Source organism: Natator depressus, chromosome 3 (genome assembly GCF_965152275.1).
Source record: "Natator depressus isolate rNatDep1 chromosome 3, rNatDep2.hap1, whole genome shotgun sequence".
NCBI classification, from domain to species: Eukaryota; Metazoa; Chordata; order Testudines; family Cheloniidae; genus Natator; species Natator depressus.
Genome location: NC_134236.1, coordinates 207,931,532 through 207,957,820, shown reverse-complemented (window position 1 = coordinate 207,957,820; position 26,289 = coordinate 207,931,532). Strand labels below are relative to the sequence as shown.

The window sequence follows — 26,289 nt, the reverse complement described above, 5'->3', positions numbered from 1 at the left end:
TGTTCAAATCTCTGTAAAGTCACAAGATTTTAATAGACTTGAGCACATTTTAATACCCATGGGCAGTCTGTACAAGAGAAAATCAGAATTGAAATAAAAAGGTTGTGGCAGGTACTGGAAATTTATATAATTTAATTTATATAATTTTCAATCCCACTTTTTATTCATCCTAACAGTCGGTTTGCTCTTTTGACTGTTGCTGTACCATGGGCATGTCTTTTTTCTTAAGCTGACCACAGTAATGCTCTGGCCTCTTTCCTGAATGGTTAGTTAAATTGGTTAGTTAAATTCTAAATTAACAGTTAGTACTTGTAGTTCAAATTATTCCTTCTATTTGTTAACACTGAAATTAATCTGCTGCTGTTTTCCTCATTCACCTGCAAGTGATAACTGAGATGGCTGTGATGACTCTGCTTTTAGAGATTGAGATGTTTGGTCATATCACAAGTTTTAAGATGTGCTTTTATCCAAGGTTTGAAAAAATTACCAATCCTAAGGTAAAGGAGTGAAAAATTGATAAAGCATTCCCTCCCAAAATCTATTAAATGGCAGTATTCAGGTTGTGAGCGTACCATGGATTTCTAGATAGGCAATATATTTTCTGTCTTATCTATCTATCCCTTTCTTAAGGACTCCCAACGTTGTGTTTGCTTTTTTGACTGCCGCTGCACATTGAGTGGATGTTTTCGGAGAACTATCCACAATGACTCCAGCATCTTTCTTGAGTGGTAACAGCTAATTTAGACCTCATCATTTTATATGTATAGTTGAGATTGTTTTCCAATGTGCATTACTTTGCATTTATCAACACTGAATTTCATCAGCCATTTTGATGCCCAGTCACCCAGTTTTCAGAGATCGTTTTGTAGCTCTTCGCAGTCTGCCTGGGACTTAACTGTCTTGAGTAGTTTTGAATCATCCGCAGATTTTGCCACCTCACTGTTTACTCCTTTTTCCAGATCATTTATGAATACGTTGAATAGGACTGGTCCCGGTACAGACCCCTGGGGGACACCACTATTCACCTCTCTACATTCTTAAAACTGACTATTTATTCCAAGAGCAAGTAGTAAATTTCCTGCCTTTTCGTTTCTTTTTTTATGTGGGAGCCTTTACTACAGAGGATAAAATAGGTGTTGCCAGTCATCTGCAAGGTACTCTGTGGAGTTCTCTTCCTTCCCCGTTGATTAGTAGATTTGTACCTTCTCTTTCCAACAGGATGAAAGCCATGACCAGGGCTTTGCAGCACTTGCTGGAGATCCAAACAATCCAGCTCATTCCAAAATGCCAGCTACATTTTTAGGAATTTACTCCTTTCTATTGTATATAGGCTCTACATGGTCAGTAGGGGCACAATTAGTGTTAGATCGCAAGCGGCACAATTCATCTACATTCACTCAAAGCAGAAGGCACTTAGTCCATCACAGTTGCTGTTTGACCGTAGGAGACTTCTTCAGTGCTCATCAAGGATTCCTGCAATTTGCAACAGATCCTCAGCATTTTCAGTGTTCCATTTTTCTCTTTGGCCTAACACTAGCACTGAGAGGTTGTTCAAAGATCATGATGATGGTGCCTGCAGCTATCCATTACACCATCTCCCCATTCTTCTTTACCTGGATAATTGGCAGCTTGGGGCTTTTAAGGAATGAGTCAGCTTTGTTAGCAGTTCTAGCAGTAGTGTTTCCTCTGTCTCAACAAGACAGACTTGATAAACCAAAACAAAAGCTGGCTCATCTGGGGGCTCTTTTGGATATCATCATCAGGCTCAGGGAGATGCAGACCCAGTTAACAGAAGTCATGACCTGGCTCACAGAACTGTTGCCATAAGCCAGGAGATTCTCCTGTCCTCTCCTGTGAACTTCCCTGACTCAGTTCTCCCCCACTCAGCAGAACTTCATGTGTCTGTTCTTCTCAGAAGTCCTCCTGGTGGTGGCAGCTCTCCAGGGAATTTATTGGAAGGTATGCCCTTGTAAGAGTCACATCACCACCGATGTCAGTCTCAAGGTGGGGAGCAGGTCTCCTATGCAGAAATGCCCAGGAAATGTGGTCCAGACAGGACCACATCAAGGTCCTTGGCTTCTGAGCAGCAAGCTTAGCCTTGTTCCAGTTCAAGGACATGGTCTCTGACTGACTCTGCTGTGGTGGCTTCTGATCTGTAACTAAAGGGGAGAACTTCAGCCAGAGAGGAGAGGGTTCTCTTAGAAGGGGTGGAGAAGGATGTTAGAACTTTGCAGCCATGCAGGTAGCAGGCCGTACAGGAGATGTACGGGTGGACTGGTGGGTCACCAAGGCATCTGTTATAGTGAGCAGTCCCAGAACAGGACAGCCATCCTCTCACGTTTCTCGATCTGAGGGAGGATTGAAGTGCATCTCCTTTGCCTGTCAACAGAATCGCAAGCTGAAAAGTCCCAGCATGCAGAGAAGGCATATTTCAGCAATCTGTGATACTAGGGCTCATGTTGCAGGATTCTGCCCCTTAGGGTATCTCTACACTGCAGTTAAACACCCGCAGCTGGCCTTTCTCAGCTAACTTGGGCTTGGGCTGCAAAACTGCAGTGCAGATGTCTGGGGTCCCAGAGCCCAGGCTAGAGCCCAGCAGTGGATGTCTACACTGCAGTTTTATAGCCTAAGCCCGAGTCAGCTGACACGGGCCAGCCACGGGTATTTTACTGCAGTGTAGAGAGACCCTTAGTGACTAGAATTTTCAGGTTAGCAGAACTGATTTGGTAAAGTCTGTGTAGGTTGTCCCTCCTTGGAACCTCAGTGCTGTATTTTTCACTGGGAACCTATGGCCTCTGTTTTCATTTTGGTTCTCAGCCAAGTGGCTTTTTTAGGGGCCGTTACCTGTGCATGGAGAGCAGGTGAGTTGGCAGCCCTCTCCTGCCACTACCTCTTTCTGGTTTCCACAGTGATAAAGTATCTGACGGGTTCTCAGTTTTTAATTCCCCATTATTAATCAGTGTCCTTTCCGTTAGTCCTTAGCTGGCATCAGATAAGGAAAGGGTTTGATGTTCCCCTAGTGATTTAGGCTATACCTACATGGAATCAAGGAGTTTGGGGTCACAGAAAAAGGCAGTTTGCCACCATCCTAGATAGATTTCCATATGTATTAAGGAATCATATGCAGGGGAGTCTCCCATGCCCCGTAGGCATTAGAGTTCACTCCTTGTATCGAGAACACCAACTGAGCACAGAGAAAATCTGCCTCATAGAGAATGATCTTTTGGTAATGCATACAAATCTTCATACGCCATTCTTGTGTGGATGTCAGAACTTCCTCACATCCAACTTTCAAGCACAGGGTCTTGAGTGCTGTCGTGCAGGGATCCTCTGTCCAGGCCTCCAGTTAGCCAGGCCTTGGCATTGGGTATTGCTAGATGGTGTCTAGTTTGAGGCTTTCAGTCATAAAGGACAATCTGATCTTATCTGTAAGCAGCCTGAAATCCTGTTTTCTGCATTGTTCTCATTTTAGACTGTGATTAGAAGATTGCGTCCTGCAAGGGAAGTTGACTGTTTAGCAAAGATGGGTTGCTAACTGAAGAGATATAGACATCAGCTATAGCGATGGAGGAGGAGCAACCCAGAATCCAAAGTGTTGTAGCCCTTTCTAGAAGGAAAATTTATAGGCAAGGCCAAAATTCCCATTTTAACAACCCTCACCACTGAACAGGAGTCTTCAGAGCATAGAAGAGACTAGTCTAGTTATTTGAACTCTGCAGCTGTTGATTCCCATGCACTTTTTTGTTTCAAGGCGTAGATACTGCTTCTGTCTTAAGATACTTCTTTTAAAACTTCTGTTTTGTTTTCCTCCTTTTCAGTTCCTTACAATAGCCAACTTTAATGCTTTATACAAATTAAAGAAAATTTAAGACACTTGTTGTAAACTTTTATGTGATGTGTGGGTGTATGCAGCATTGTATCCATGCTGGTCCTTGGATTTTAGAGATAAGGTGGGTGAGGTAATATCTCTCATTGGACCAGCTTTTGTTGATGAAAGAGACAAGCTTGCAAACTACACAGAGCTCTTCAGGTTTGTGAGAGTGTAGTCACTAGTAATTTTTCTTGGTCCATTTTAAAATGGAGATGAGTAAAATTGGTTCGTGTTTTCATTTCTGTAATGCTTTATTTAAAGTGTGGTCTGTAGGGGCCTTGGAGGTGGTGTGGGGGGCACTCGGCATAAACATTAGTGCTGTGTCTCATCAAATTGAGGGCTTTAGGAGCACATGAATGTGTCTGCTCATGGCTCTCTAAACTTATTGGCACTGACATCAGTGGATTATCTCCTCCTAAATATTGCCACAGTTGTTGTTTGCAGGCTGCAGCCTTTTTTGTTACTGTAGGAAGAAATGTAATTGTTTTTCAGTGGTTGAGTCATTAAGCCCTTTGTTTTCTTTGAGGAGGAGTGTCTGGGAAATTACAACTTAAACATGCAGTTTTATGCATAGAGTGCTCAACTCAGTCTCTGCTGACATCTGAAAGCCAGCGTAGTATGTTTTATAGATTTAAAAGTTTTATATATATATGTTCTAATAACCTAGCAAATGGGTCTGAAATTGACAATAACCATTGAACAGGGCTGATTGCAATATTGCTCTCAAATAAAAAAAAGTTGGTTTTTTTGTTGTTGTTGCTTTTGGGGGGGGGGGGGGGGAATAAAACGCCACCACCAGACATGGCAATACCACAGATTTTGACTGCAGTTTAATTTGTCATTGAATGGTTTTGGAGGGATGATCAAATGCTTTTATTTTGTATAAAACTGAGAAGCAAATTGAGGGATATTAAACATTCTTAAGGGTGAAAAAAGTATCAAGCTATGTAGTGAGGTTAGAAAGAGGGGACTGAGTGAACTATTAGTGCAAAAATAGCACTCAGACAAGTGTAAATGGTCAGACAGGTGAGTGCAGCAATGCACAGTGGCTCAGAACTTTATTCCTTGCATTTTCTGTTAGGCAAAATGCTGTTCACATTGCCTGTTCATGTACAGTGGACAGAAGAGACTGACTCTGTGATTGCCATCTGCCAGTATGCTGCGGAGCATGGAGAAGCAAAGTGCAGGACACTCCCTCCCCCCCCCCCCCTCCCACCACCACCACCACCACACACTGTTGCGTGCTGGGTGGGTGGGTGAGATCACTGTCTTGCCTTGCTTGGTTGGGGAACGGCAGTAAGAGTGAATGCCCCTTTCTGTGAGGAGAGAGAGTTGAGGGGAGGAAGAGAAGCGAGGAGTTCCCCTTCTAAGTAGATAGGCATGTAGGGGAAAGGAAAGAGCAGCTCTTCATGCCATGCCAGTTATCCTTGGCTGGAGCTTCAAATGTACCGTGTCATCCATTTGTTTCCTCCTTACCCTCTGTCCATAGCTTTATTTCAAGCTATTCTTTTATACTTCGTAGCTGGCGGGGTGGGGGGACAACCAGAGAACCGCTACCCAAGATCATATGGAAGACTGAACCCTGCTGGGAAACCATGGACTTTTCTGGGTGGGGTCAAGTGGGATGTGTTTGGCATTTGCTCCTAGCTAATAGTTTTAGTCCTCTGGTGAGTGTTCAGAGTCCTAGTCCATGTTTCTTTGAGTTTGATGTGCTGCAGTGAAAAGCAAGCAGTTTTTGTGTTCTCTTTGGAACTTGCTCTCCCCAAACCTCATCCCCCATCCCTGTCTGAGAACAGTCTGGATGTGCTGACCTTCAGGGCATGTCTACACTTGCCATTTAAAGTGCAAAAAGTCCCTTTTTTGCACAAAAACCATGGGAGCATCTAAACTTGCCAATGACTTTTTGCAGTGAAATTCAGAAGTTTCACCGCAAACAGAAAACCACCTCCACAAGAGGCGTACAGTTCTTAACGCTGATCCTTTTGCGGTGATGTGCAAGTGAAGACCCGTTCTTCCTGTTTACAGAACTTTTAGCCTCTGGAGTATATCCCACAGTGCCTCGGTGACCACTCTGGCCAGCAGCTCTACTGCTCTGACGCCAGGTAAACAGACATCCGCTCCTTCCCTGTAAAGCCCCAGGAACTTTGAAACGCCCCTTCCTGTTTTCTTGGCAAGTGCTCACGTATCATCCGGCTAGGTGACGATGCCTGCTCCATGGAACAAATGATCCGCTGCTTGGAGCAAAGCTGAGCTCCTTGAGCTGATCAGTGTTTGGGGAGAGGGGGCTGTGCAGGGACCCAGGATACCCTGCGATCACCACCCCCCGACCCGCCTTCACGCAAGACCTATCTCTCCAAAAGGGAGAGAGCTGCATTGTGATATAGCTGCCCCCAGGGCTCAGCGATGGAAGTGCTGCGAATGTGATCACAATCTGAGGCCTGTGGAAGTGAGTGAGCACACAAACCAGCACTTTTCTTTTACCGGTTCCCTATCACTGGTGTAACTGACAGCACAAAAACTCTGCAAGTGTAGACATAGCCTCAGTGTGCTATGGGAAGCTTCTCCATCGACTGAGGCCTGAATGGGACTGAGGTGGGGAGCGGGGGTAGGGAGTTCTCTCGTAAGTTTTTTGGGGGGCGGGCGCTATTGGTTAGGTTCTGTTAGTTTCAGCTGAAATGTGGGTGTGTGTGTGTGTTTGTGATTGCTGTCAGGTACTCTGTGCTAAAGAGGCACCTTCTTTTATACTGCTGTAAATTAATACAAATTGTTGTTCTTTTACTCTGTTGCCTGGGGCCCTAGGCACAGACTGGAGCCCCACGGGGCTAAAATATATGAAGGGATCTTGTGTGATATTTTTTTTCTTGTGTACTGATTCCAGGAGAGAGAGAGAGAATGCATGTTCTATAAGGCAATGGTTCTCAACCAGGGGTATGCATACCTCTGAGGTTAGTCATACATCTTCCGGGGGTACATCAACTCATCTAGAGATTTGCCTGTTTTACAACAAGCTACATAAAAAGCATTATCTAAGTCAGTACAAACTAAAATTCCATACAGACACTGCTTTGTTTATACTGCTCGACAGACTGTGCACTGAAATGTAAGTACGATATTTATATTCCAATTGATTGATTTTTATAATTACATGGTAAAATATGAGAGACACAGCAATTTTTCAGTAATAGTGTGCAGTGACACTTGTATTTTTATGTCTGATTTTATAAGCAAGTAGATCTTAAGTGAGGTGTAACTTGGGGATTGGGAAGACAAATCAGATTCCTGAAAGGGGTACAATAATCTGGAAAGGTTGAGAGCCACTGATATAAGGCAACTGGGAGTTGCACCCAGGGCTGCCCCTAGGGGGGTGCAGGTTCAGGGACAAACCCCCCCGCCCCGCCTCTTCCCCCAAGCCCTTGCCCTGCTCCCTTCACATTACTATAGCTGAGATGAGATCTGGCGAATACAGTCATGTATGTTGCTCACTCTTTTCTATATCATGGCTTGCGATAGAAGCAATTCAGAATTCCGTGGAAAGAGGATAGTACTAAACCCTAGTTGCTTCAAAAGAGATAGTTATGACTCATATTTTTTGTTCATCTTTGTTAGGTCCTGTACAGCTCATGATATAAAGACATAAGGGTTCCCACAATCTGAGTCACATGAGCTTAGGGTGCCACTGGAAAGTCAGTGACAGTACAAAGCAGATGTGAGCATCCAGTGTAGAATAGGATCAGAATAGAGCATAGCGGTGTCAAGTCTATGCATTTCCTACAAATCTCTTAACGATGTCCTGGACTGGACTTTTTAAAAGTAGTCTTGTGCCCCCTCCCCCTGCCCTTTCTTACTGTATTTAGCCTGATTATTTTAACCTTAGAAATATGCTAATAGTTTATGACAGTGACATCAACAGTTTCTGTAAAAGATCAACCCAACAGACTCAAGCCGTAAGGGTAGTCCAACAGAAGGTTATAAAAGGTAATTGGGCCCTCAGGCGTAAATACCATTCTTCAGCCAGAGTTCTGTCCTCCTGTCCATATCTCACTGGGGCCCAGCCATGCTGTCCACTCCACATGAGCATTTGTCCCATGCCTCTACTTGCAGCTTGCTGCTTTGTGTCCTCAGTCAGCAACGTGCTGCTTCCCTGTCTGCGTCTCAGCTTTTCATTCCCAGCTCTCAGGCTGTCTGGCCTTGCCACTGCTTCCAGCCTGCTGTTCCTGCTCTTGCGTAAGTTGGGGCTTCCCACCCAAGTCTGATTGCTTCTGACATCAGGATTGTACTTCCTTTTTCCTGGTCTGTAGGGATTTTGGAGCTCTGCAGTAGCTGATGTTAGACTGGATAACACAGTGGCCTCTGCTGGTTAGTTCCATTTCCACCATCTCATTTGGGGTGGGAGGAAGTATCCAGTGATGAGCCAGCAGGTTCACTTCAGTATGACTTGTTCATTGCTGTTAATATTGCTCGACCCAGTAGGAAGGAAACCCCTCCCAATGCCTCCTCTTGGCTACAGGCCTGTGCTTAAATTTCTGACTATCCATTCTCCTGATGTTTTTCCTTCTATATCGTTAACTTTTCTCCCCCAGCCCCTCCCACAGTAGCTGGGATATCTGCCACCCTAAATGTTCTATTGCATGAGCTCACGAACAAAAGTTGGGAATCCTGCAATGATGTCGGCTTCAGCATGATGTCCTGTTTGCCAGCATGTTACTTTGCTTAGCCTAGGAGAGCAATAGATTGTGATTTGACCAGCTGTAAATGACTGCATGTTAAAGAACAGAATGAGGAATGAAAGGCATTGGCATAATAACTTTAAAAAAACGACAGGTCACTTCTCTCTTTAGGAATCCTCTTACAGCAGCCACTGTTCCTGTGCCTAGGTATTGCTGCTCATGTGGTCTGTAAGGTCAGACATTGCTTGTAGACCATCTGAAAGAGCGCCATAGCTTAGCAGTGATGCGAATGCCGTTACCAATGGTGGATGTGGAGATGGTTCACTTCATCATTCATACCTGGAAACTGAGCAGAATGCATAGCTAAACGTTGTAACAATGGGCACTCACAACAAGTCTTTGAAGGAGCAGCTTGCTGTCAAGGTCTGTGTTTGTTTCCTACACACCTGCTTCCCTGGATTGAACTCCTGTGGATTGTTTTCATTTGGGTATTTTGGCATAAGTGGAATGAAATTCCAGACTCTTGCCTGGCTAATTATTTCATGTCAGTTAGATTAAGGTAGATTGACTCCTTGGAAAACTGCATTTTCTAAGGATTATTATTATTCTGGTTAGCTATGCTGATAGGGTGCATACGCATGTAAGTGGGATTGAACCCTTTTACTGCTGGGTTACTGCCTCTGACCTCCTCCCCATCCATCACAGTCCCTTTGCTACCAGTCTCTCTTCTCCATCATTCTTGTTCCCTTGAACATGCCAACCCCCTATGGGTCCCTTCCTTCTCCAGCCCCTGCTACCTTCTTTGGGATTAAGATTCAGAAACACCCCTCTCCCCTTCCTTTGCACCCAACTAACTTTTAAGTCTGTGGAACTCCCTCCCCCAGTGTCATTTCAAGTTAGAACTGCATTGGGTGATCTTCCCACCCTGATAAAGATTTTCGGTAAAATGTCTGCATTTTGGCCATTCCTACTTGGGTTTAATGTTAGAAACCTTACCCTATAGCAACGTCAGCCAACTGAGAGAGCCATTGGAGCGAGTTCTGTCCTAAAACAGTTCACTGGTAGTGGCTTCGGTAGTTGACATCTGTCCAAAGTAAACTGGTTAAAGAGAAGAGGGTCACCTGTTTCTCCTCTCTGTGGGATGTGGTCATAGCTAGCAGGTGTTTCTTCTTTGTTTACACACATTTCCCTTGGCTGAATTGTAACTTTCTTTACTCACAATATTTCCGTCTTACTCAGCCTTATTACTTGATACACTTTAATTATTTTGCAGTCCACTACAATTTACTTATATTCTGGGTGTGTCTCATGTTTCTGCTGTTGGAACTTACTTTCTAACACGGGGATTGGCAGAAGAGGCCAACAGTACAGTTATCCCTGGTGACAAAACCCTGTAGTAAAGAGCAAGTTGCCTGTCAGACACCCAGTCCTATTTCCTCCTGTGTGCCTGTTTCCCACTTCCTGATTTTATTTTCCTCCTTAAGTCTTCACACACGCTGGCTTTTAAAACCAGTAATTCCTCTGGCAGGGAGCGCTGGGTGAGCCCTACATCTAAAACTTTTCCTCCACCACTAACAAAATGAACCTGAATGTGTTACCTCAGCCTGTCTACAGAGAGGCCTACGGTCTCTCCCATAGCTGAGACACGGCTGTTGCAGCACAACCGGGGCTGAATGATCCCGATGGCTTTATGTAATCTTGTCCTTATGGGTGGGCCTGATGAGAAGGAAATAAAATAGGTTTGTGCCTGTTTAAAAATTTTATTTCATGCAAATGTTTTGTTTTGCCTTTGAAATACTTCAAAAATTGGGTTTTGTCTTCTCTGTCTTGAGGACCCAGAGATAGATTGAAAGCTTATTCAGCCCTTACTTTAAGAGGCATGGTATTGGGGTGGGATAGTTAGATTAAACTTTTGGTTAAGTTTTGATACCTGTTTCACTCAAATAAAGAACAAAACTGGACAGTTTGAACAAAACTAATTTCCTCTCCAAATTAAGCAGGTTTCACCAACAGCCTTCTTTATAAATCATAAGAAGGTAGGACACAGATCTAAGAATTTTTCCTTTACAGATAAACTTCAAACATATCCTCTGTTAATAACAGACAAACACAAGCCCTGTTTGGCATTTGCCAGTTCTAGTTAACAGTCCAGATATTCAACTTCCTGTTCCATGGGGGTCAATTCACTAGGCTGTATTCTAGGAAACTTACTCTTTCTTTTGAGCAGATGTTAAGAAACTGACTTGTATTTATTGTCCCAATTGAAAATAAAACCTTAAGTTTATTTCAGTAAACTTATGACAAGTCAGTATTGAAACTGGAGCAAAATCAATTGTGTGTGTAAAAGATAAAAAAAATGCATGCTGTGGTTAAGTGTCTCTGCAGGCATTGCATACAGAAAACTGCTTTCCTCCCATCTTGTTACGGAGATACAGAGAGGAAATGCCCTGGCCTTATCGCAATTCCATTATGTCAGGCAAGTTCTCGAGAGCCAGGGTAACAGCTTGGAGAAAACTGCACCAGCTGCTGCAGAGTTTCTTCTCTGTCTGGGGAGATGCTGACTGCCTTGTGTGAATAATTACCATTAACCTGTCTCAAACCAGTGCTGATCGTAACTGGCCAGAGGCTTCCAGCCAAACAGTTACTTACCCTGCCTGTCAGGCAGAGAGAGGGGGAAGTTTTCATTTTAAAAGGCCATGCCTGTGTCCTTTCACAGCATTTTTGACTTCGTGTGTAGATATTATGATTGTTGTTATTAATAAGGCAATCACTAGCACAGTTTTCAGTTCCTAACAATGAAGCAATTAATCTGATTTTATTGAGAGAGTTGGTTTGTGTGTTGTATTTTTCTATATGTTTAGTCACCCTGGAACAATGTCTTCCAAATTGTGGTCATACGTAACAGAAGTGAGAACACCAATCTGGCAGTGTGTGTGGTTTTTGTGTTCGTGTTCCATGCCAGCTATTTCATTCGTATCACATCAGCTGCTTGTTTTCCCGATTTGCCACGTGTAAAACTTGCCAATAGTTCAATGTCGTCAAAACGTAGCCCAGTAGAACCTCAGAATTACAAACTGGCCAGTCAACCACGCAGCTCATTCGGAACCAGAAGTACGCAGTCAGGCGGCAGCAGCAGAGATGCAAAAAAATCAGCACAGTACTGTGTTAAACAAAACTACTGAAACAAAGGGAAAGTTTAAAAAAAAATTTTTTTTTGACAAGGTAAGAAAACCGTTTCTGTGCTTGTTTTGTTTAAATTGAGATGGTGAAAAGGAACATTTTTTTCTGCATAGTTAAGTTTCAAAGCTGCCTTAAGTCAATGTTCAGCTGTATTAAGTCAATGTAAACTTTTGAAAGAACAACCAGAATGTTTTGTTCAGAATTAGACATTTCAGAGTTACAAACAACCTCCATTCCCGAGGTGTTCCTCATAACTCTGAGGTTCTACTGTATAACAAACGTGCAGTTTATAATTTTTTCCCCCTATTTTACATTTTCCCCTTTCAGCTGAAAAGAGCAAAGTTGTTTTTAGATGTCTCCACATGTTACATAGACCTGAGTGTTGACCAAACAGTGTTTACACAGGTGGAGTCACTTGAGAACAATTGGAGGTTCACTAGTTCATTAGTTCTGGCACAGATTGCCCTTAGCTTTATTTAGCTTCTTCGGTGAATTACACCAAATCACTGGTTTTCTTAAATTACAGCTACTAGATTTTACCCGTTGGGAATCTGAAACATTTTTCAGAGTCAACTATTTGGACTATGGCACAGTTATACTCTGAGAATACCTTGTTGTTGGTTTTTCCCAATTTTTTTTTCATCTGTACCAAGTCGCATAAATTACATGCTATTTTTTTATATGTAGCCAATCTTAGAATCAACTCAGTGTCACTGTATTAAACATGTAACAAGTTTAAATATAATGATCGTTGCTGTGGTTCTAGAGTCAGGGGTCCCCAAACTTTTTATGTCGCGTTCCCCTTACCCTTAATGAAAATTGTCTGCGCCCCACCAGCAACAGGGCTGGGAGCGAGGTCGGGGGCCGAGAGCCAGGGCTGGGTTGCTCTCCCTCTGGGGGCTGACCCAGACCCTGCTGTACCCCACCCTCCCAAATGTTCCTCTGTGCTCCCCAGTTTGGGGACCACTGTTCTAAATTAATGTATGCATTCTTACTGTGTTCCTGAAATAGTGAGGAGGAGGGGTCCCTTTCATCTGGTATAGGTACTGCAGGTGCAAAGTTAATGTTCCACCGTATCCCACTTAGCAAAATGGAAGCTATATCTGACCACAGTTTTAAAACAAAAATACCCAGTTACCTTGTTAACCTCAATATCCTCTTTGAGTTCTCTATTAAACCATGATTAACTTGCTTTTGAAATCCCTACAATGGTTTGGGAAGAATTTATTGAATTACCAAAGGAAACAATGACCTATCAAATGACTAGCTTGCTCTTCTTAAAAAAAAAAAAAAAAAAAAAAAATTCTGTTCTCTTTGCTGTTGGTATTATCCAGCATCATTCTATTAATTTCAAAATGGTACTTCTGGAAAGGAGACTTCAGGAATGAAAAAATAAACATCTTTTCTGTTACAGGGTTTCTTGGATAATCCAGCAGTAAACCACCAAATTGTTTTGCGCCTGTTACGTTATATCATCCGCCTCATTTGGAGACTGCAGTAATGGAGAAATACAGAGAGAGACATTCTGAGATTGTCCAGTTGTCACCAGAATCCAGCAAAACCAAGCAGCAGTAGTATCCTTTCCATACCTTGTATATGCAACTAACAAATCCTCCTTTTCCTAAAGGACACCAGATACATTGGGAGGAGCAGTAGGACTCCGTGTTTGTGAAAAATATGCACATACTGTCTCATTTTGTCTGCTATCAGAAGACAGAGGGTTTTTAAGTGGGAATTCACTGTGAACACGTCATGATGGATTTTGGAAATGGATATATAAAAGCTTTGTGAAGCAGGACTTTATGTGAGAGTGGTGTTTACGCTGGTTTTTCTTGAACTTTTAAAAGACTGATTTGGAAAGAAGATGATCTAACATTATTGAATGATTTTCATACTCCGTTTTCTGGAAACCTGTAGACTAATCTCTGATATATTCTGCAATGGAGTTAACTGAGCCAGCTAACTTGCAGAGCTGCCTTAGTTTGTTATAACTGTGTACAGATGTCCCCCCCTGCACCTCCCACCCCGCAAGGAGGGGTCAGATTCATGCTCTCCCTCCATTCTTAGCCCCTTTCATGGAAAAACGGCAAAATCATGAATTGAAGCTGGTTGAAGAAGGGTGGAAGGATTTGCATCAGAACTTCAATTACCCTGCAAATCTCTGCAATCACCCTAAATTCAACTGTGTGTGTGTCACACAAACAGCGTACTTCCTGCTGACTGATTTTACACTGCAGCTAAGTGCAACTGGTGCACTCCCCCTGAAACTTCCACCTCTTCCACCCTACCAGCAGGAATCTCAAAGTTGACCTGAAATTTGCAGCTTAACTGTGAAAGTGTTATGCTTCAAAAACCATACCAAGTTGCCTTTCTAAAAGTTTATATCTGAGTCTGGAGACATTTGTGTATTATATAATATAGAATGTTGAAGGTTGGGGATAATAGAACAATAAAATATTTGTGGGGTAAAACAGTTCCTGAGACACTGCAATCTTACCCAAAGTTGGAGGATTGCATAACTTTAGAAACTATTTTAAGCTTCACTTAATATTTTACTGTGACTGTTGATAAACCCAATTCGTATTGCTGTTTTTTTAATGTGTTGGATTTTTGCTAGAGCTGGCTTTGTACTTAAGACCTATTCTGAGAGATGCAAGGAACTAACAAATGTTAACAGTTGAGTTGCATCCATCTTGAGAGCAATAGTACAATATTTGAATTGGTTGTGGTGGTTCAAAAATTCCCACAAGTGAATGAATAAATATCCATTGGAAGCAAAAGTTGGGCCATTTTGAAAGTTCTAGCAAAACTTCCATATAATTTAAAATAATAAAATTATAAGGGCACTAACTGTATTCATAAATCAGACATTCTGTGACTTGTTTAAAGATTAACCAAAAACAGAATGAAGTTAAATCAAGATTCCTATACAGGAGTGACTCACTAACTCGGTTGTGGGAGGCATCCAAAGTTTTAACTTACCTTTTTCTTTAATTAGATCTTCCTTCTACAGAACTCCCTTTACCACTTCTTGGGTCACTGAAGTTATTCCAGAAGGCATCATTCTGTGAAACCACAAATACCATGGATTGCATGACTTCTAAACTTCTGGTATTTAGAACATAACAAAGTGATGCATTCTGTAACAACTTCATTGACCCAAGAAGTGCCAAGAGGACTTCACAGAAAGAAAAACTTTATTTTTAATTTTTAAGTGTGTATATTGAATACTGCCCCGAGCCTGTTGCGTGGGCACTGTAACCACAGATCTAGGTTTAAACTGAATTTTAATATTGGTTTTATAGTACCTTTACACCATGGGAAACTGCATGACAGGTGCTTTGGGGAGCGCACAGTTCCTTCAGATGGTGCGGTGTATTAATGCAGAATTTACCCCAGTCTGGCTTCAGAGTTGTCTTCAGAATGTGGCTTCCTTTTGTATGTGATGCAGAGAGCTTGCTTGATTCAGTTTGTTTCTATTTGCTACAATCTACTTCAAAATGCCGTATTTTATTTCTGGTTTCACCAGCACCATAGAAAAATATGGTAGCTCTACTTTCAAAACGTTGCAATATGTTCATCAGCATATCCTGAGTGCCACTGTTTTTTTTTTTTTTTTTTTTTAGTTTTGACAAGTAAATTTGTATAATATGTACTCTATGCACTGACCACTGGTGCCTCTGGGGCAGGTGGAAGGGCTCCTCTAAACATGGCTCTATTCCCCAGTTGCATTAATCCACCCCCGTGAGCAGTGAATCCGGAGGATAAAAGCACATGTTGGCTCTGTAGGCTAAACCTTTGTCCTAGGAGTTGGCCTCAATTATCAAAGCAGTGGTTTGTTTTTTTGTTTTTTTTTAACTTTTTAAGAGAAATATTGGTGACTGAAATTGTATCTGGAGTTTCAAGCAGAAATTTAGTGCTGATGGCAGATAATCACTTCCATAACAGCATGGCTTTGGCTCATACCAAAGTACTAGGTGTAAAGGAGAGTGGGGAATTCATAAGGTCCTACATGTAATGAATGGAGCGGGTATAAATGTATGTTCAGTAATGAGTTCTCACTGCTACCAGGTGCTAGAAGTGAGAATAAGATGGAAGGGGGCTATGAGACCATTACTTTTGTTCCATTTTGAACATTCCTCACCCATCAGAGTTACACAGCCATTAAATAGATTAGACAAAAATCAGATTTTCCAACACTAGAGGTTGCAGTCCTCTTTTGCACAGAATTGGACCCTAGCCACTTATTGGAACGATGTTAGAGTTGATCAGGTGCTTTCAGGTGTAAGAGTCTTGAAACCTCCTCATAAGGCCACATTGTCCACTAGTTGTCATGATGAACAGAGTAGAGCTGGTTCTGAAATTTGGAATTATATGTACCTTTCTGAACACACCAAAGATATTTCTGTTTACAATACCCCCCCCACACACACACACGCACTCACACACGCTTCTACAATTGGCGTATGTGCACGCACATGCGCGCTTCTACAAGTGGAGCACTTTATTTCAGTTCTTTTCGATAGTGCCCTTGGGAGAGTTGGCATCAGTACTACATATTTTCTCCCTCTCCATCCCACCTCTTACTAAGGGTCTGCTGGCCCAGTGCCTGGAGACTTGGGTGCTTTCTTTGTACATTTACCTCTAGCATGGTAGTGCAACAGGTTTGCCACCACGGCTTCAGACTAGCTTACTATAAGCGTAATAAATGATTTAAAAAACAATTCTGTGAATTATATGAACATTAAAGAACAAGATATTGGCACCATGTGACTTGGACTTCTCTGCACTCTTGTTTATCAAGAAGTTTCCTGCAGATGTTTTTACAGTATGTATTTTAAAAAAATAACTAAAACTAATCCCATTGTTTTTGACAATTTAAAACTGGTTTTGTGCCTTGGCAGCCTCTCTGCCCAGGTTAGATTTGTGGGTGGTTATTGAGTTTTTCTTCAATCTCAACATGACATTAAATAAAAACAGTTAATACTTTTGCTACGTTGTTAGTGGAGGAATTTCTTAATTCCATATAATCCATACTCTACCCTGCCAAAACTACTTTATGAAGAATTTTCTTTGGTTGTGGAGAAACCAGATTCAAATTTTTCTTACCAAACTTGTATGATATGGTATTATGCTTTTTCTCCTTCAATAATTGTAAATATTTGAGTATTTATTAGATTAGGGCATCATATTATTCTTATAATCTGAGCCAAATGTCTGTGTGCAATGTTTTGTTTCTTTTCTTACTATGTCATGTAAAGTTTTGTACAGCATATAAAGTAAATTACTGTTTTTCTAAGTCTTTTTTAGAATTGAACTTGGTAAATACTGTAGATTCTTTTTTCTGTGTAATTAATGCACTCTACTGTTCCATAATGCTGTAACTTGTAGAAATGTTGTATATTTATTTTCTGCTTATTTAAGTTTCTGTAAAGTTTTTAATGAATTTTTACTGGTATATATGGAATTAGTGATTGATCAGTTTAGAGCACTGTCTTCTAATTCAGTGAAATCAATAATGTTTAGTTACTGAGTAAAATGTTCAAAAGTGCCTAAGTGACTTAGGCTCCTAAGTCCCAGTTTCAAAAGAGGGTGTGAAGTACCAAAGTCAGAGTGTCACAAAGTCCAGGGGACTTGGGTTTCTGTGTGCCTAAAGTCTCTTTTGAAAATTGTATCCACAATTTAAACCCCCATTTTGGCCACTTTTCTTAACTTTCTGGACTCAATGATTCAGCACAGTACATCAAGGCAGAGATTTGAAGTAAAATGTGACATGGAGGTGCAAAGTAGGCCAAACACCAAAGCCACATCCAGAATCTCTGTGTAGTTCAAAGCATTAATTTGTTACAAATAACTTCATCAGTCTAAGCAAAACATTATTATCCCAAGGGGCCAAGGGCAGTTTATTCAAACATATTATTAAACTGAAGTGCAGCAGTCTCAGTTAATCACTTTTTCAAGACCTATACAACGTGCCAATTCCCCACCTTCTCATTCTCCACTGCCTTCAGATTTCACCATCCCTGTGCTCCTACTGAATCTGGCTGCATTGCTTCATCCAGCTGCCAGAATTAAAAATTGTGCTGTAGATTTCAGTTCGATAACTTGATCGTGCTTCCTGGTAACTTAATAATAACCCTATTTTGGGATATTAAACACCTTATCCTCAGTTTACATAGTGCAGGACGTGGCTGTTACCTCGTAAACAAGAAGCCCCTGCAAGTTATTTATAGAACTACTTTCTACTTTGATTTGTAGAGTAAACTTTTGCATCCTGCTTTCAAGACCACTCATTACTGTAGTAAAGCTCCTGATCAGGTACAAACAAACACAGCACTGATCATGTACTGATTAATCACTAACTTGTTTCATACGACCCAGCATATGTAGCATTTTTATTGCAATTTCCCTGGCTTACTTGTGGTTTGCACTGATGAATTTTTGACAGGGTAATTGCCACTTTACTTGTGCAATACTGCTGTACATAGCTACAGATCTTTTTTTAAGATGCAATCTTTTATGTTCTTAATGAATTTTATATAAATAAAACTTCCATCTATTTGTGATGAGTATTATTTTTCTCAAATTCAAAATTTTATGCTCTTCTGAAATAAGATGTAGGGAATTGTAGATCAGCTTTAATTATCTGTCTCTGATACTTGCATGTACATGGACCTGTGCAAGTACCACTCGCTTTTCCAGGCATTTTAACCTTGCTTAATTTAAGCATCTTCCATGTCCTTATTCAGGATGGAGTTTGGAAGAGCACACTTTTTTCATACCACATTTCAACCATAGCCTTAGAACGTCTTTGTTAAACATTTCCATGGTGTGCGTTGAATTCCCCCACGCTTCTCTGTACACAGACTGCTACTGTCCCTGAGGACGAGCACCTCACCTGAGGAATGAGTGGCGCTGTCTCTCTCCAAGTCAGGTTCGGGGTTGCTTTTCTACCCATGCACACGGAGTATCAAACACTCTCGTTATGTCACGTGGACTGGCATGGAATTAAAGAGCTGGTTGGGAGGGGGATAGTTCAGTGGGGTTTGGATCAGGCCCATTAGGAGCTAGTGGCGGGACTGGAATGCATCCAAAACATTTTTTACATGACACTCATTTTACAGGCATTGTAAATGCCATAGAGGACAAAATTAAAACAAATGGCCTCTTGTGAGGAGCAAGATGGGCAGAAAATGAGAATAAGATTCGACTTGGAAATCTGCAAGTTAATACATTGGGGGAAATAATCAAATGCAGCCTAGGTAGGCATGGCCTGTACAGCAAAGCTAGACACAGCCCAGATCCCTGCTGAGAACTGCGAGGGCTCAGAGCTCCACCCAGGGGAGTCTCCTGACCAAGCCAAAGCCTGAATTTAGCTCCAGGAGTAATACTAGATCCTAGCTACTGGATGAAGGTGAATAAAGGATGGGGATGCAACACTGTGGGCCCCAGCATGCTGCAGAGAGGCAGTACTAGAGTCTCTTGAATTTATACTGCAAGTGACCATGACAAGGATTTTATATAACAAAGGAAGAGTCAGTGTTCGGCTTTCAACAGGGGACTGTAGGGAGGAATAGGAATGTCAGAAGGTGCCGTGAGGGGTTTCAGGTGTGAAAGTGGGAGAGGGAAAAAGTGGTTATGTGGGAGCCTTTGAAGGGCATAAGCGTCCTGCGACTCTCCTGAGCCATCCGTGCGAGGGAAGATCTTGACAGGATGATGCTGAGCTTGGCCTTGCTGGGGCATGTGAAGTGGTCAGTGACAGGTGTCAAGAGTGGCAGGCTGGAGGTAGGTAACAGGCAGGAGAGGAGTAAAGTGAGGAAGCCCTGATGCAGAGAGGATGCAGGCGTGGCAAAGGGTTCCAGCAACAGGACTTGTGGGGTAGACGTGGAAGAAGGTGGACAGGAAGAACTGAGGATTTGGCAACAGCTAGCATGTGGGTGACAGGAAGGGCTGGGGTGGAGTATGACAGAAAAATGAGAATTTAGTAGGGGGTCATCCAGGATGAGAGGACAGAGCAGCAAGCATGCCCTGATGGGCTGAGGGCAGGAGTGAGCTGCTAGGTTTGGAAGTCATTTGTACAGAGGCAATCAGCCAGCGCTAATGTGTCAAGGAGGTACTGGAGGGTGGGCCTAAGCATAGACTGCAAAGGGACACTGATGAGGGGAGGAGGTGGACAGTGAAGTGTCATGGGAGAAACAGCTGAACGAGGAGAGCAAAAAACCATGAAAAGGGAACTTTGATCTGAACTAAATTGGTTCTGCGAGGGGCTCTGGTTTTTGGCTAGCGGTGCCCTGCCAGTGGGTGGGTCAGAACCAAGAGCACTAGGTGGGTGATTTTTGGACTGCAGTACTCAAGCCCTACCTAGCCAGCTTTCAGGCACAGGAAGCTCCACCTTCCACCTGCCAATGGTGCATGAGACCTCAGAGGATCTGGGCCTTAGTGTTTAACTATGTAGGAACAAAGAATGTTGGCTACACCCCCAGGGTGGGGGATACACTAGCCTGGGAAGCAGGGATTCGGAACAGGACTTAGGGGTCTTAGTGGAGAATCAGCTGAACGTGAGCTCCCAGTGCAAGGCTGGGGCCAAACAGGGTAATGGGATCCTGGGAGGCATAAAAAGGGGACTCTAGGATGCGAGAGGTGATTTTACCTCTGTGTTTGGCATGGATGCAACCGCTGCTGCAATTCTGTGCCCAGGTCTGGTGTCCGCAATTTAAGAGGGATTTTGATAAATGGGAGGGGAGCCACAAGGATGACTGAAGGGTTAGAAAACCTGCCTTATCACAACTATTCAGCTCATCAAAGAGAAGGTTCAGGGGTGACTTGACCGGTCTCTAAGCATCTACACGAGGATAATAGATGGCTCTTCAGTCTAGCAGACAAAGGTACAACAAGATCCCCAGGCTGGAAGTGGAAGCTAGACAAATTCAACCTAGAAACAAAGCGCACGCTTTTAACCCCTGGGTAAATTCTTCCACTGGTGGCGGTGAATTCTCAATCACTGGCAATTTTAAAACCAAACTGGGAGGTTTTTCTAAAAGATCAATTAGGTTGAAGCACAGTACTTGGCACTAAAGCAGAAATTAATCCAGGGATGGTCTACGACCTCTGTTGTGTTATGCGGTCAAGTTGGGTTATTACAATGGTCCCTTCTGGACTCAAAATCTATTAATCTGTGAAATCCCACCAGTGGCTAAGCCCGATTACTGCAGGGGTAGCTTTGACATTGGTGACTACTGTGCTAACCGAGGGCATGGCAAAGAGAAACACACCACGCGAGACTCCGGTGCTGTGGAATGCTACGTCTCAGATCAGAACACTCTGCTGTGTGACCTCCTGCAGTGTCCAGTGTGAAACACACCCTCCTGCCAGCGCCAGCCCACAAGAAAGGAACCACAAGGCTTACATAAAAGGAAGCACAGGCTGCCAGAAAGCAAAGAGCAGAGACAGTGCTCTTTGTCACAGATCTGATGAGGTGCTCCCTGGAGTGCTGGGAGGAGAAGCCAAGCCTCTGGAGTCTGAGCAGCATCCAGCCACTGTCCCCATCTTGGGGTGCAGACCTGCAGTCAAATGCTCCTTCCTGAGAGCGGATCCTGCTGCTCAGCCCCTGGGCCTAGTCCTGGCCGTTCAGACTGCCCTGTCCTCTCACACACCCTCCCCTGGAACTCCATCTCAGGGTGACCAGAGGAACATAGCAGTTGTGGAGCATTTAAATAGAGACACTTTGCCCAGAATCTAACAATTCTTCTCTCACCTCGTCATACAAAACACAAGAGGACGGATCATTTAAAAACCAAACCTCCGACCTGCACTGCACTTCTCTAGGTCTCCCTTCCCTTGGGATTCCTTGCTACACGCAGGCTGTTACATCGCTGGATGTCTTCTTCCTCCCTTCTTCTCTCCTGCCCCACAGTTCCTCTCCCTGTGGGGCTCTCTTTATATGTTCCCCTTGCAACACTTGGCTTCCTTTGTTCTGTCTCTTTGGTAACTTTCCACTGCTCCAAAAAAACCCTCCCCTCAACGAGGATGGATAAAACTGCTTTCCCCCTAGAATTCCGTCACTTTTTCACATAACTTTTGTATGGTCAAAGCACTGTCATTACCATTAACCTTCCCTGGTGTACGCCTGCTGCAGTCCTGTCAGTCAGCATTGGGGCATCTACTATACATATATCGATAGGCTTTCCAAGGCCCGGTAATTTCACGATACATTTGTCACCCTTTCAGGGTAACTGCACCCCTATTTCCCCTCTGTGGTCCCTTGAGGGCACCCACTTAAGGTTTCTGACACCCAGCCATCACCTCCCTTGGGCAGGGACCCGCATCTGTCCCCCTTCTGACTGGGGGTTTTCATGCCGCACAGCATTGTCTTCCACTGTGATACACCCAGCAAGCCAGGCTGCCTGCAGGCCAGTGCCTGCGCATTGCTTTTTCTCCGAGAGTGAGGGTCCGTGTATTGCCAGAAGTTACCAGCCAGGTTTTGCTAAGCAAGCACACTTCTTCTTCAGGGGAAAGCATTACAGAGAAAACAAACACCAGTAAGAGTTCCTGTACACATGCTAAATGCTCACCTTACCTTATGGGGCCCTAGTTGGTCAAAGTCTTTCCAACCCTTCTACAAGGGTTGGACCTCTACCCGCGGACAGACAGTCCTGTCCATTTGCTGGATCAGAAGGCTCTGTGTCAATTCCAGTTCATCCTTTCATACCAAAAGTCCTTTCTTCTCCTAGTCTCAGGGAAACCCAGCTTGGGAGCAGGATCTGCAAACCACGCCAGGAGGTGATGCCTCGCTAGCATCTCACCCCTCGCCCCCTGTGTTTAGTTCCTGGAGGAGCTGTGGTAATTCTCCCCCATGAAGTTGCAACAATCCCTGTCCCATAGTGATATGTAAACGTAATACAATATAGTCCCCCGTGCTATTGCATGCCGCTGCAGGATCTGTCACAACAAATTTCATATCACCCAGAATTCCTAAGCTGCACTGACAGGGCCCCATCTCGTCCCCTTATTTCACCACGCTCAGAACCTAGCTACTGCAGCAACGGGTTCCCTCGACGCACCACAGAGAGAGAAAATACGTTGGACTCAATTAACAGTCTAGGATGGCAGCACGGTGCTTATCTAGCTACCTGTCCGAGTTAGTGGGCCCCATCGCTGCAGAATTTGAACACCTCACGGTCTTAAATATATTTATCCTCACAACACCCCGTGAGGCAGGGCAGGGCAGGGCTGGTATCCTCACGTCACACATGGGGAGCAGAGGCACCAAGAAACTAAGTAACTTGCCCAAGGTCACACGGAAAGTCTGTGGCAGAGCAGGAATTGAACCCAGGTGACATCTACTCTTCAATCTAGTTGTGCTGCTGTCGTGCTTCGGGGCAGCTGCTTGCTACAGCGATGGGAGGGGTGCTCTTGTCACCGCAGGGAATCCACCTCCTGAGAGCCGTAACTAGGTAAATGGAAAAAGAACAGGAGGACTTGTGGCACCTTGGAGACTAACAAATGTATTAGAGCGTAAGCTTTCCTGAGCTACAGCTCACTTCCTCGGATGCAGACTAGCACAGCTGCTGCTCTGAAACCTGTCATTAGTAAATGGAAGAATTCTTCCATCCACCTAGCGCTGTCTACAGTGGGCATGAGGCCGGCTTACCTCTGCCACATGGGGGGGTGGATTTTTCACACCCCTGAGTGATGTAGCTAGGTCAACCTAAGGTTGTGAGTGTAGACCTGGCTCAGGCCAGTGCCTGAACCTTGGGACCCTCTTCCTCTCTCCACTGTCCCCAGGCTGCCCCAAAAAATGATTCTGTGATTTTTTTCCCCACCTTGTGGGAATGGCTCGTCTCAGAACTGCTACAAAATTGTACTGTTGTATCCACAGTAGAATTTAACTCACAAGGGGGAAAAAGCCATTTTATCCCATTCTGCTTGAGATTTAAGCTCCGGTTACAAGCTGCTTCAGGCATGTGTCATTGGTTAAGTTCTGGTCAGAGCCGCTTTGAAGTTCCTTGACTGTTAAAATGTGTCTATTAAATGGAGCTAATTGACAAGATGTTTTCCAGCACTTCCTGGAGCATTCTAACACAAAAACTGCCCCTCCTAGCAGGGCGAATCCAACAGCCAACTCAAATCCAGCAGCCGTAGGCTCCTTTCTTATAATTGTGAAATAAAATCCAGCGGTTCCTCGTATTCATAACACACAATTACCTTGTCTGTACCCCAGGCTCCCAAGTGCACTTGCAGGGCAAGTCAACTAACGCTCCAGCTGCAGGCCGCGGATTCTGAAGTTGGGAGTCCGTAAAAACTAAGGGCCCATGTTACACAACCGGGTGGAAGGCTTCTGAAGTGGCATCCTGGGGAAGACTTTAACCTTCCAGTTTGTTTTATTATTGCCCTGTTCAAAACCATCCTGAGCCGCTGCCCCTCCTGACCGCACCGACATCCGTGCGAACATGAGCGTTCCCGGCCAAAGGATGCGCCGCTCTCACCGGAGTGCCGAGCGCTAACCAGCGTGCCGTGGGCACACTGGCGGAAAGCCGAGGAGTGGGCCAGCCCTGCGGTGCCGAGAGAAATGCCCAGCGATCTGGACGCGGGGCAATCCTTTGAGGAACTTTGCTGTTCTAAGTAGCCATGCCCGGGGCGTGGGCTCCGTTCAGTCGCTGGCCGGGGTCTGTACAGCACAGTCACCGCTGTAGTTCCTTTGGTCACCACGGAGGTGTGTATGGAACGGACGCTTCACTTGTCAAGGCAGGTCACCCCATTGCAGAAGCCGCCCAGGCGTGTGCTGCGGTGCTGAGAGGGAGCAGCCCCTGGGGGCAGGCGAGGGCGGGTGTCGTCACCCCCGGCTCTGGGGGTCTCTCACCCCACCCCCAGAGGGCTCAGCTCCAGGAGACCTCAAAGCAAGCCCCGGTGTCAATGTGTGTTTGCGCTCCCCTTCCTGACCCCTTCTCCCTGCTTGCAGCGTTAGGGACGATGCTGATCGGCGCGTCCCGATGCTGCGGGGCTGCATGGCGGTAATCTGAACCGTGCGGCTGCATTCAGCACATGGGTACGACCACCCGGGACCAGGACAGAGGAGTTACAACGCTGGCGAAGTCCCTCGGCCTTCCCTACACTCCTCGCCTTCTCCTTCTTGCCGCTGCCTGATGGCTCCCTGCTCAGAGATCCCACGGCCCCCAGCCGTTCCCACCAGGCTCCTCTTCAGCCTGCTGCTGTGGGCCCCCTCTTCCAGCCGGCCCCTCCAGTGGCATGGGCTCCTCTCGTACCTGACAGTCACGCTGCCCGACCGCACCACCCTTTGCCTCTCTGTCCCGGTGAGCGTTGCCAACTCTGCCCACTGCTCCTCCAATGCCTCATCCCGGGAGGGCCACCCTAGCTGCAGCCCAATGTGCTGAAACCTGCCTGCTGCTGGCTTCCCACGCGCTACGCTCGCAGTCTCCAGCCCGCATTTCTTCATCGCCTTGTCCCCCACTCTCGCCAGAGCCCCGGTCAATGTTGGAGCCTCCCCCGTCTCCTAAGAGTTGCTGTCCCCCTCGGCCCAAATCCCTCTCCATTCTCCCAGCTACTGCAGCTGCCTGGCACAAACCTCGCCCCTTTCCATCAGTTCAAAATGCTGCCACCAAAAATACCTGCCTTGTTCCCGGCTCTGAGCACCTGCAGTCTGTGCTCCCACCCCCAGCTCCTCCTTGCCTTTGAATCCTTCACAGCCCTTCTGCCTACCCAAGAGTTTCTGTAACCGTCATTCACTGGAGTCTTCTCTCAAGGGAAACTCCAGCCTCAGATCAAAAAGATTCTGATCCACCGTGGGAGGGACTTGGACCTCCTCTGCAAGTGAGGTTTCCGATGCGTCTGACCTGAGCCTCCCTTTACATTTGGTTGCCAATAGATGTGCCGATGCTTCTCTGACCTCAGGGACTTTCCTTTGCCTGCCTCAATGAGCAGAGATTCTGTTTGCTTATACAGACCATCAACACAGTATAAAGAAGACAGCCATTTATGAACATAAGAACAGCCATACTGGGTCAGGCCAATGGTACATCTAGCCCAGTGTCCTGTCTTCCGACAGTGGCCAGTGCCAGGTGCCCCAGAGGGAATGAACAGAACAAGGCAATTATCGAGTGATCCATCCCCTGTTGTCCAGTCCCAGCATCTGTCAGTTAGAGACTTAGGACACCCGGAGCATGGGGTTGAATCCCTGGCCATCTTGGCGAATAGCCATTGTTGGATTTATCCTCCATGAACTTACCTAGTTCTTTTTTGAACCCAGTTACAGTTTTGGCCCTGACAATGAGTGCCCAGGTTGGCTGTGCGTTGTGTGTAGAAATACTTCTTTATATTTGTTTTAAACCTGCTGCCTGTTAATTTCATTGGATGATCCCTGGTTCTTGTGTTATGTGAAGGGGTAAATAACACTTCCCTATTCGCTTTCTCCACCCCAGTCATGATTTTATAGACCTCGATCATATCCCCCCGTAGTCGTCTCTTCTCCAAGCTGAACAGTCCCCGTTATCATAATCTGTCCTCATACGGAAGCTGTTCCATCCCCTAATCATTTTCGTTGTCCTTCTCTGTACC

At 44.7% G+C, this 26,289-nt stretch overlaps 1 protein-coding gene across 5 annotated transcripts in view; it reads left to right on the top strand.

Moving 5' to 3' along the window:
• The window catches only part of BCL2L11 (BCL2 like 11), a 49,148-nt gene extending 30,944 nt beyond the window's left edge, over positions 1–18,204 (top strand). For 4 of the 5 annotated variants that reach the window (XM_074949827.1, XM_074949830.1, XM_074949829.1 and 1 more), the window contains one exon: positions 13,133–18,204. In XM_074949827.1, the coding sequence (XP_074805928.1) occupies positions 13,133–13,219 (87 nt within the window). In that variant the 3' untranslated portion in view covers positions 13,220–18,204. Of the gene's footprint in view, positions 1–630; positions 850–13,132 lie in introns of those variants that run through there. The other variant, XM_074949831.1, reaches the window with a different exon arrangement.
• Positions 18,205–26,289: the final 8,085 nt, after the last annotated feature.